The sequence below is a fragment of the Mycetomoellerius zeteki genome, unplaced genomic scaffold, assembly GCF_001594055.1.
Source record: "Mycetomoellerius zeteki isolate Tzet28-1 unplaced genomic scaffold, Tzet1.0 scaffold221, whole genome shotgun sequence".
Lineage (NCBI taxonomy): Eukaryota > Metazoa > Arthropoda > Insecta > Hymenoptera > Formicidae > Mycetomoellerius > Mycetomoellerius zeteki.
In genome coordinates, this window is record NW_017257184.1 from 1,656,771 (window position 1) to 1,669,072 (window position 12,302).

Consider the following 12,302-nt stretch of genomic DNA (forward strand, 5'->3'; position numbering starts at 1 on the left):
ATTATTTATCGAATAATCGTCGATGGCAGTCTTTTTTGAACTTCCACTCGACCGCCTAATGGGATAGTAAACGATACGAGAATCCACGACAAGAAAAATCTCCCAAGAAATTCGCGGCCTTCTCTGTTTTTCGTTACTCGTCGGAAGTTTTGGTCGATTAAGAAATCGTAGAGAGAGACAGCCGATAATCTTCAACGCTGAAACGAAACGCCAAAACTGAATTAAAATTTGTTTCAACTATAAGTTTATAAGCAACAAAAAAATCTTATTGATTTGTCAGAAGTGATCATGAGGACTATCAGACATTTTTTCTATCAAGAGTGCTGCGGAATCATTTCATGTGAAATTGTAAAATTCCTCTAAAAACTAAATGCTCATTTCGGAGAGCCACTTGTTACACAGTTACATAAAACCGCGTTAAAATTGTTTTAACGTATTTTAATAACTTTTCCCGAATAAGTGCTGGCGCTAAATAGTTGGCGCGTCGTACGATCAATCTAATGAATCGCAATGGTGAATTGTCGCGTTCGAGCGTTATCGTAAACGATTCCAAGTGCGTGAAGTGTATCGTCATTTTGTTATGTGTATATCAAGAGATATACCTGAGGTGAATTACTAGTGATAGCGAGTGAAAAGAGAAAGAGCAGAAGAAAGAATACGAAGGACTTCTGTCATGTATCGCAGGCAGCTTATAATCATCTTAGCCGGCACAAGCTGGCCGAGATCCTGATAGCCATCGCAGCGACCAGGATCCGGGACCATTCAACAAAGAAAGGATGCCAGGGGGGCGTAGGGGCCTAGTAGCCCCCCAAAACACGTTCTTGGAGAATATCATACGACGCAGTAGCAGTCAACGTAAGTTTTTGTTTTTCCTTATTAAAATATTGAGAATAGATAAATCTCGATAAGTGTGCAGAGAAGATAAATCGCGTTTTAGCTAACATGGTAATATTTTCAGCGAAAATTTTAAAACATCAATTTTTCAAGCTCTAAATGATTGATGAATAAAAGATTTTTATACACTGAAAGACCAGAATAAATAATAAAACATTTTTCAGTTAAATTTAATGAAATTTTAATTTGGAGTTTAATAACGAAAAGATATGATATTAAAAATTAGAAGAGTGGAATAACTGTGATAGCTTCCCTCAATATTATCTCTATGAATTTCGATCGTAACTTCAAATTAATTAAACAATCCTTCAAATCATTAGAATTGTCATTCTTATATGTCTATTCATTTAAGATAAAGAGAGAAATTATTAATTATGCATTATGTACGAATCAATATTCTTTAATTCTAATACTAATTCTGCATAATTAAGCGAGCATTCAGAATTAATAATTTTGCTAATGTCACGCAAATTTTATGCAATAACATTTCATATATTATCGCGATGTAGATTTAAGAGTTATAAATAAATCCTTTGACACACAGTTACGGAAATATTAAAACGAATTAATCATTTAATTTAATATTGATTTCCTTAATTAGGATGTCTTGAATTTCCGGAATCTGCAGGAATTTGCTATATTTATATACATATATTCGAAAGTGGCAACAGCAGTTAAGCTAGAAAATGAAGGTGAATCTATTCGGTTGTATCTTGATTAGTGTTTTAACTTATTAACTATTTGATTCCAAAGGAGAGGATGCACAAAATATCACGTGCACACATTTCAAGTTCTAATTACATTAATAAACCCTAGCGGTTAAAGTTTTGAAACTTATGTTAGCGGGTAAAATTTTGAAACTTATGTGAGATTTGATTAAAAGTTTAACACAATTAGCAAAATTATGCAGCTTATGATTTTATTCCTCTTCTTTTCATCAAATAAGTGTTAAAAATAACACGTAAAAAATTATATAATATAATCCGAAATATATATACTCTAAATATAATACTTATATTTTATGGTTTATAATATCGATAATTTTTTTTATGGTAAATTTAATACGATAATTTTATGGTTTGTAATATCATCATAATATTTAATAAACATACAGCAAAAGTTCTTAATAGGTCGATCCAAAACTATATGTGACATAAGAAGATTATACAGAATATATGCAATATATTTTAATTCCAAAATTGCATTAGATGATTAATTGTAAAGCGGTTTAATTATATTACGATGAAAAGTTACTGACATTTATATATTAATAAGATAATTATGGTAGAATATTATGGTATTACGAGTAAAAAGAGAAAGAGAAGTTTATTTACTATCCATTATATGACTGAAACATGCGAAATTTCTATAGTTATTGTTGGCGTTTGTCATGTTTATGCGGAGTATCGAGAAAGACTTTTTTATGAAGACCACGGAGTCTCTTAAATTTCCTTCGACATGGAAGATGTTCTAGAAATCCCTTGCCTTTCTTCTTAAGGATAATAAATCCTATTTGTCTTCGAGTGCTGCACGCACTACACAGGATTGTCAGTACTCTTCTTTTCGTATCTTCATGTTGCACGTTGCGTGACGCTCTGAAAAAAAAAAAACGACGTAAATTTATTCAGACCTTTTCTCCCGGAAACTGTTTTGCATGATGTAAAAAACGAAAATCACATTGGTAACTTATAAAGTCATCACTTTCGACTATCAGCTTTTCGTAACAATTATTCAACGTTCGAAAGATTTATATTAAATTTGAAGTTAGCATCAATTATGATGACTACGATATTGAGAATGATGAAAATATTTTTTAATGATATAATAATCATAATTTTTTTATATTATATATCAGTTAATATCACACAATGGATATCTTTCAACGTCATAAATTTATAATAAAAATTATAATAAACAATATGAATTTAGAAATGATCTATTATTGAAAAGAATTTATCATCGATTGATTTCATTTGATCGAGAAATTCTTCGTAGTTAACATCGAGTTCGATTTTACACGACAGCTTATACCAAATAGATAAAATAGGAAAGAAGACACATACAGGGTGTACTTTATATCTTTATACCGGAAGCGGAGACATCAAGCGTGCATCTTTATAAAGTTACAATTACACCGTTACAAAGAGACCATATAAAGCCAATGACGCAGTGAGTCATGCTGCATAATAATGTAATAATGGAGGAAATTATTAGCGACAATATATATATAGTGCATATATGTTCGACGACCCACTGCTTCGGAAGTAAATTACACAGAGCTGATATACAGAAGCTGGCAAATAACGATGGGCCTGCTCGCGTGCTCACATGGGTACAATATCGCTTTGATGCATTATCGTGATTGAAAATCATCAGCGAGGGAAATAACTCACGTTTGCGACATACGATCGAGATGAGATCTGAACCTTTTACCGCGTGCTCGTTAGTTAAATCATAACGCCAGCTACCTGTCAATAAACACTACGAAACATTTGAAATATTTCGTATCGCTCAGAGAGTTGGTGACTAATGTGTCAATATGTATGTCGCATATTGTGTATTAAATCGATGAAAAGCTTTATTTTAGCTAGGTTTTTGCAGTATTGGAATTGAACCCAATGGAAGGGAATGATTCATTGGATTTTTTCAGGATTGGAAAGCAACACATTATACTTGTACGTTAATACCATTATCGTTTTTTTTCTCTTGTCTGTAACGATAACGATAACGTCGTAACATTTTACACAGTAACGAATAATAGAAGATTTATTAGATAAGTTTAATATAAAGAACAGCTTGCAATATAGAGTTTTAAGATTAGCTTAGAGTTTTAAAATTTAATACTAATTGTTACATTTAATAACGATTATTAAATAATTAATTATTAAGTAATTTTAAAATCTAATGTCTTATTTTAGTATTATAAAAAAATAACGGAAAAAGTAACGAATAGTCACTTTCTAATTAACGGTATGAGATAACGCATATAGAGAAAAGAATCGAATCTTTTGTACATCGAAAGTGAGAATTAGATATTTTGAAGTCTTTTTCTTGAAAAAAGATTTTTTTAAATTTCATTCACATATACACAGACATACATATACACGTACATAATCATTCTTACTTTATACAATATACCAGATTTCCCTTTATGCCCAATCCTGGAAAATGCTCAGAGGATTTGTAATTTTCATAAAATATTCACGGCACGTCAATGCGACGTCGATGATTCAATTATGAATTAATTCAATCTCTATAATCCTATCATTTATCCAAATTATTTCCTTTCAAAACAAATCTATTATATTCTATTTTATCATATTGTATTAATCATAATACTAACCGTTTAAAAATTGCCATGATTTGTTATAATAATTTTGTTACATTATTCAAAGATTCATGATAATGGACGAAAAAAAAGCAGAATTATACAACTACGAAAAAAGTGATAAAATCTTATTAGGTCTATGGAGGGGGATAAAATATAGTTGCGCGCGGGAAGAGAGGGAAACGTCTCTTGAGAAATGGTTGCGACAGACAACTGAGTTCAGTTAGCATGTTTTACTTGTTACAAGCTTTGCAGCTTTGAAACTCGAGGAAAGTTGGAAAAGCGTGCCATATGCTATACATACATGTATATATCTACATGTTAGCTATATATGACACAAGTTCATGGCGTCGTTTTTACACGCTTGCACACTGTAAATAATGGAGACTTGCTATCATGACAGATCGAAGATTATCCTTTACCCGTTACCGAATTGCATTGTTATATTAACCACTGCTTCTTGCATTCAAGTCTTTGCATTTTGCTACGTCACAAACTTGCGTATCTATATATATTTGCATTATATGTATTCTAGATTACATAAAGGAATAATAATGTGATATTGATATACTATAAAATGCTTGTTTTAACTAGAAATATTGAATATTTGTAATAATAGATAATATTAGTTAGTAATGGTTATGACAATTAATAGTGAAATTTGATAAATAGTTGATGAATATGCTATAAATAAAAGTTATAGAAAAATTTGGCTAGTGTTATATATGAATTTAAGTTTTTTTAATTCGAAAAATCAGTTTACAGCTTTAAGAAAAAAATTAATTAAATTAATAAATTAAATATATGTGATTTTTTGTGATTTATATATATCTGCCAGTAATTAATTAAAAATAATAATATAAAGCAAAACAAATCAAATAATCCATATTACTCGATTACTCTCTCTCCAGGTTTAAAAGTCTCATCTCTAATTTAGCCTCCTCTTAAACAATACGCCCATATATATGTATATATATGTTTGTATCAGTGAAATGGATAATAGTATATAACTGATATATATATATATATATGTATAATATGTATATGTATGTATTATAGTTCTATTTAATTTTTATTTTTAATTCTTTAAAACGTACAAGCAAATATTTATTTTTTTATTATAACATTAATTATATAAAATGCCGCGTATAAATTATTTTACTTTACATTCCGAATGTCGAAACAGTCAATATTAGAGTTTGAAATGTGGTTTTATGCTTGACCTAGTGTAACTTCTTTTAGTTCATGAGCTCACCCCCCGCGTGAACATCGATTCCAAGATATAACTTGCCAACCTGTTTTTTATTCTTTCGCCTTGAAAACACATTTCTCTCAGGGCCAGAGCAAACGCGTATCGTATCGTGTTGCGCGCGATACTTTGGATGATTAATATTATCCCATTTCGTTTGAGCGAAAGAGAATCCGCGGGATCCCGGCGCCCACAAATATCAGATAGTGTTGAAAAATGTTTTATGAATGAAATTTATACCACTGCTTTCTTTTATGCTGGGAAAAATCTTTTCCCGTACAATCTTGGTGCATTGATTAGCATAAATGAATAGGTGTATTCTGTTTTTTCGTAAAAATTGGGAATAAATTATCGTACAGAAACAAATAGATTTACAAATGTACGCTATTTTATTCGGATACTATAGCATAAAATTTGTATGAAAACTGCAGAAAATCTTGCCAAAGCAATACGAAGTGTTATCTTATTTAATAGTAATGTAAATTTTTATGAAATAAATAAGAGCATTAAAGTTATTAAGGTGAAGACGCCTAAATTATTATCTTATATGACATTCTATAGCTGATGAAAGAAACAAACAAAAGCTAGTACTACGCATCGCATTTCCTTCCTACAATAAAAATACAAGTATTACAGTAATGTGATACGAAAGAAATTTATGAGATGCTGTATTCCAAATACTCTTCACCAAATTTAATATAAAACGATATTGTTTTACATTTCTTTTATTTTTAATATATCTCGTATATATCTCAGACGATAAAAAAATGTAACAAATTCTTGAAAGAATACTTTATTTCTTAATTTTGCCTATATATGTGTAGATGTGTGTGTATGTGTGTGTTGTGTGTGCATGTGTCTGTAGTATTTAATACGAGGAGGTAACCATTCTTGAATTCCGGTGTACAAATTCGTCAGAAGTCCGATGAATTCCTCGAAATCCGATGAAGTCCGACGAAATCCGCTGAAATCTGCCGAGGTCCGTTGAGGTCCGGTGTAGTCCAATGAAGTTCATAATAGTGAGTCCGATGAAATCCGGTGAAGTCCGTTGAAGTTCGGCCAATTTTAATGACAGTCCGTGAAGTCCCCGATGAAATCTTAAAGTCCGAAGTTCAGGTAAGCACCTGTTTCCTGAATGGTTACCTCCTTAATTTAATATTTTTCTTTTGTTAATTAGTTACATACATATATGTACACAGAAATATTGGAATTATGATCGAGAAAAATCACCTGCTAAATATTGCTCATACAGTACACATAAAAGGATGTTGGGCAGAATTTTATGATTAGTCCATGAAAATGATCCATAAAGACGAGAACAGCAATCGTATAACTTAAAAAATTATTATAAAAATTATTTTATCTTAAAAAATTGTTATAAAAATCATAATTTTTTGTATAAATATTTTAAGTAATCAAGATCATTTGTTCAAAGTTTCATTGCGATACAGGAATTAGTTGTTAAATAAAAAATAAAATTTATTTATACGTTCATTTATTAAACGATTAATCGTAGGAGACTTTCATTGTAAAACTAGTATAGAAGTTTAACTCGTTATTGAAGAAAAAAGAATGTTACTTGTTACGTTATAAAGTAACTAGACAAAGAAACTTTTTTACAAGATATAATATAAAATGGGCAGCAGATATTGCAGGTGCGAGATAAACGACGATATATATATATATATATACATTTATATACAGAGTGTATCTGAAATAACGTCTACTAATCATATAGTGCTATTCCTAATAAAAAACTAAGTCGGATAAAATCGATGTATAAGACAATTTCAAGATATCTTTCAGTGTTCTTTGTAAAATATTTTGAAGATGTTTCTTAAAGAACTCTTAAAGATATCTTAAAGTTGTTTTATACGTCAATTTTAGACATTTGCTCATTGGATAACTAAAAAAAAATATTGCGAAAATTGCAAAATGGTAGAGGATTTTTCAACTCAGTTTTTTTATTAAGAATAGCACTATATAATTAGTGACCTGTTATTTCAGCCGTTATTTCAGCCTGTAAAATATATAACGTCTATTATTTTTTAAACTGTACAAATACTGTACTAAATACCAATTTAGTTAATTAGTAAGCTTTGTCTCATGTTTATATTAGAATTACTTTATGTAAAAAAGAAGAAATATGCAGTTTTGCTTTATTTGAAGCTCATCAGTGATACAGTACACAGTTAATTAGTATTGATTTCCAAATTGACTTTCAAACTCTAATTATGAACTCTATGGCATTATATTCTCCTTCATGCAGGTTACTATCCTTTTAAAATTCGATATTCTTTGGCTACATATTTAAATTCAAAAATACCAGGAATCTCCTAAAACCGAGTTTCACGATAACCAGATTATCTTTTTGAATTTTAGAATTTTGAAACTAGAATCGAATTCAGCGACCTCGAAAACTTTAGAAAGCAAGGTTTTCCATATGTTACCTTGTTAGAAAGTTGCGATCCTCAAAGGGTTAATTAATTATATTTATTAGACGTTTAACGTATATAATCAATAATAATACTAATATAACTTAATTAAAATTTTTGTCAGTAAGTAAAAATTATATTGTTTCTAAATTGAGCATAATAAGGCAAGTGAATATTGCAATTCAAGAAGCATCACTGAGATGTATGCTACATAATTAAAGACATCGTTTTTAACCGTCAAAATTATAAATTTATAAAACTCGTGACATTTCCGCGATAAGTATTCAATCGTGCTACAGTATGCTAATAATAACTTTCTTTCTTTAAAAAAAGTATTGCCGTAATGGAAATATATTTACGACAACTTATCAGACATTCCAATAAATAATAAAATAAATGCTATAACGGAAACTGTATGAATTGAAATAATTATTAGCTTAATATGCATACCTATGTGTATTTAAATATTTTTAAATTGTATATTAATAATATTTATAAATATATGTATAATTTACTTTAAAAATATTTCAAATTGAAATAGAATTGATACGAGGATAATTTTATTTTCGATGAGTTTTTCTCTGATATTATTGGCCGTGGACGAAAAAGGTCTTCACCCTTGAGAAAATATCATACCTGGGGAATGGAGAATGCCATGTAGGATAACTGCCGAGAGAATATAGCCCAGAATAGAATGAATGAAATATGTAACAAAACGTAGAGAACGTCAAACGTGTGGACGATATCGACACGTGCTTCTTAAAATGATCCATTCTCAATCATCTTTATCAGTTATAAGATACCAACACGTTCGACATTGTTAGGTGGATGAATTTTATTACATTTTTAAATAAAAAATTTTAAATTATATATCCAAATTTTATATATAAGTGTTTATGTATGTACGTATACATAATAATATTTATTTATGTATAATTTTTTATTGAAACATAAAAATTATACGTGATAAAATTAAAATTTATTTGTCAGTATGTGTGTACATTCTGTACATTCTAGAATAAAACAAGTGACTTAAATTAATTCAATTACTCGTTTAAGCATTACATTTTATCAAGTAATGTAAACGCAATAATGTTTTTGTTACTTCATCTAGATATTTTTTCTGTATACACAAGGCGAGAGATATTCTGCGATATCTCCTTGCTTGGAAAACTGCCGAGAGTAAAGAGACGAAATAGGCTGTCACGGTGAATGTATCTCGCACATATCTTGTATGCATGTATCTTATATGTGCTTATACATATATCGCAAACAACACACAGCATCTGAACTTGATATATGTGGATGTATATTGGATCATGCAATACAGTTTATATTACCGCGAGTCAAAGTGTATTTACACTGATTTCCATCCGTCTAACTTCGTAGATTTAACAAAGAAAGGTTAAAACAACATTCAAAATTAAGTTACATCACAAAGACGTGCTTTATGTTTCTTTGCTATAATATGTTTAATATTAAAAATGAAAAATTCTATTTAATTATTGTCATTAAATATACTCTGTAAAAAATTATTTTATTGAAAAAGAATTAACATAAAATTTATTTTACAATTTATCTTTCTAAAATTTAATGCGATAAAAGAGCAAGAAGAGTATGGGAGGGGGAGCACATATTTTATATACATATCTGTATGAATATACCGCACTTTCGTATACAATATATCTTTAAGTAATCGAGATATGCAAATATTTATCTCGCTCCATTTAATGTAGCAAACGAGTTATACGGATTCGCATAATTGCATTGAAGATATCCCGAGAATTCGTAGGAGGACTCGGAGGACCCCGGTATGCGAGTTCGGTAGCGCGTTCGCATAACGCGGCTTCCGCGTATAATTTCATGATACATTATATTACCGCGACAGTTTCGCTCAGTCTGATTATCCCGAAAACAACCGCAAAGATTAATCATTGTGTGATATTGCCGAAATAACGTGAGATAGCTTGTCGATGCTGCATTATAGCGGCGTATATCATGCTGTTGCATTAGATACCCGCGGTACACGTGACATAACAAAATATTTATACCTGCGTGCATAGTCGATCAGCGTTAGCGAGGGAAGGATACCTCTATCCAAGCAGGAAACCGGAATAAAGGGATTGAACGTGAGAGAGCACAGAGTTGGTTCCGAATAGAGAGAGAGAGAGAGAGAGAGAGAGAGGGAGGGGGTGAGAACATGGTGAGTCGGGGTCGAGGATGAAATCCATTCGGGCGTTTCCGCAGCTTTTCGGGCTCGTCCGCTGGGTCATTGGGTCAAATCTACGGTTACATCTAGAGTAGGGGGAAGGCGGGGGGTACTAGTCATATACACCGTTATACGCGTTCACAATGCAAACTTCAGCCTTAGCCTCTGCCGCCGCCACTGCCGCCACCCCCAGCTCGTTATTCGATGCGCGCCTATTTTTAGAAAGAATCGCCCGGAGCGCGGGAGAAATCGGAGAATGAAAAGACGATGAGAAGAAAGAGAAGGAAAGGGAGGGATGAACAAGTTGAAGCGAACGAGAGAAATGAAAGGGGTATAAAGCTGCCACCTGCCACGAGTCGACGGCCCTTGAGACCCTAACATCCTCGGACGATCGATATTTATTGTCAATCTAAGTATTGGCAATCCTTGTCAACGTATAAAACATTCAGCGTCAATCGTCGATTGTTCATGACAAATTTATGAATTATGTGATCAAAGCCAAGCCAAAATTTTAGAGCAAATCTAATTACCGAGATTAAATGTAGTCATGGTAAATTAATTTTAAACGCGTTAATTATAGATAACGTGAATTGTCAGACTCTTTTATCTTTGTCAGTATCTCTAGACTTAGTAGTTAGATTTTTAAATTAGATACTACTCTTATCTATAGGCAGGAAAAGTGTTTAACGATATAAATAGCAAAAACAATTATATTCTCATTATAGCTTTATACTTTTTTAGGTTAAGCAAATAAATTTTATTATATTTTTATTTTATTCTTAATTGTTCTATTCATTTTGGCATTTATAATGTTCTAAATTTCCAATGTATATTTGCTATTCAAACATGTAGCGTACGTATTCAACATTGTCACTTCTCCAAGCGGCACCGTTTCTGATTAATTCGTGCATTATTCTCATAGCTTTCTCGCAGCTATGTAAATTTTGAAGTGACGAAATAGGGGTGAGTGAGAGGGAATGTGACAGTAGTCACTCATGTCACGATGTAGATTGCTCCAAATATTCATTCACCTGACGTGATGGACATTGATTTAACCTTACGTGCAAAAAGAGGCCTTTCCTTTTTTAATAGAGAATGCAATTAGCGTATTGATAATTCTATGTCGGAAATTACAAGTTAACACAAATTATAATTTATTATGTGTAAATGTATTATTAATAATTATTTTATATTATTATCCTACAAATTGGACACTTAATTAACGTTAATCAAAGTTCTTCAAATTTTATTAAAAATAATGGAAAGAACCAAAGAACAGGAGTGAAATTAAAGGATCTAGCGTGTATCTTTCAATTATTTAATTAGCTAAATGGTCAATTTCGCTTAATCAAAGTGCAACAGCGGTTTTTCTCTTTTCCTCGAGAAAGAGAGACAGAGAGAGAGAGATTCTTTCAACCTTTCCCAATTACATTATGGAGAAAAATTAACACGTGTTTCTACACTCCATATTCTTCTATTCTCTGTAAAAATTAATAGAATGAAAAATATTAATCTTTTCTATCTCTCTTACTCTTAGAAAGATTTAATTACTGAAAATTTATTGCCTTTCTCAATTAAGTAAATTAATATACTCATCCGTTTTTATTTAGAACAATATTCAGAGTGACGAAATGTGCACACTTGCATTTAAAAAATTTGCACGTTTGCACATCATATTGTATATTCTCATTGTCAGATTGCTCGATTATAGCAACGTGTGTATTAGAATATATGGAATTATTGATTATCGTAAAAACCTTGTTGCTAACTGTGAAAAATCGTGAATGTCAGGATAGAATTTACACAACAATATCCCGACAGAGATAAATTTTTATGAAATGTTTACAGACCATTTACATCGGAAAAGACATTAAATGAATCTCAAAGTCATAAAACTGTGCATGGCTGCAGTTCGTAATCTTGATAGGTCAATAGCATATTGGCAGTAATTTGATCGGATATCGAAACAAGTTGACAAGAACGTCGGATGTGATTCGCTGCCGCGTTACTTTCGTTGCGTTTCGACGCTGCTAGGTTATTGGGTCAAACTGGCGGATATTCGTAGCAAAACGAAATTGCACGCATTGCCTGTTATACAATGCACTCGCCAATCGTTTTCGTTTTTGTAGTCCATGAATTTTTCTTTGTTTTATAAAAGAAAACTTTATAATAGTACTTGGCAATACA

General features: G+C 31.1%; 1 protein-coding gene across 1 annotated transcript in view; it reads left to right on the forward strand.

Moving 5' to 3' along the window:
- The first annotated feature begins 471 nt into the window (after positions 1-471).
- eag (potassium voltage-gated channel protein ether a go-go) overlaps positions 472-12,302 on the forward strand; it is a 60,916-nt gene continuing 49,085 nt past the window's right edge. Inside the window, 1 exon segment of the mRNA XM_018448491.1 lies at positions 472-855. Coding sequence (XP_018303993.1) covers positions 777-855 — 79 coding nt within the window. The 5' untranslated portion in view covers positions 472-776.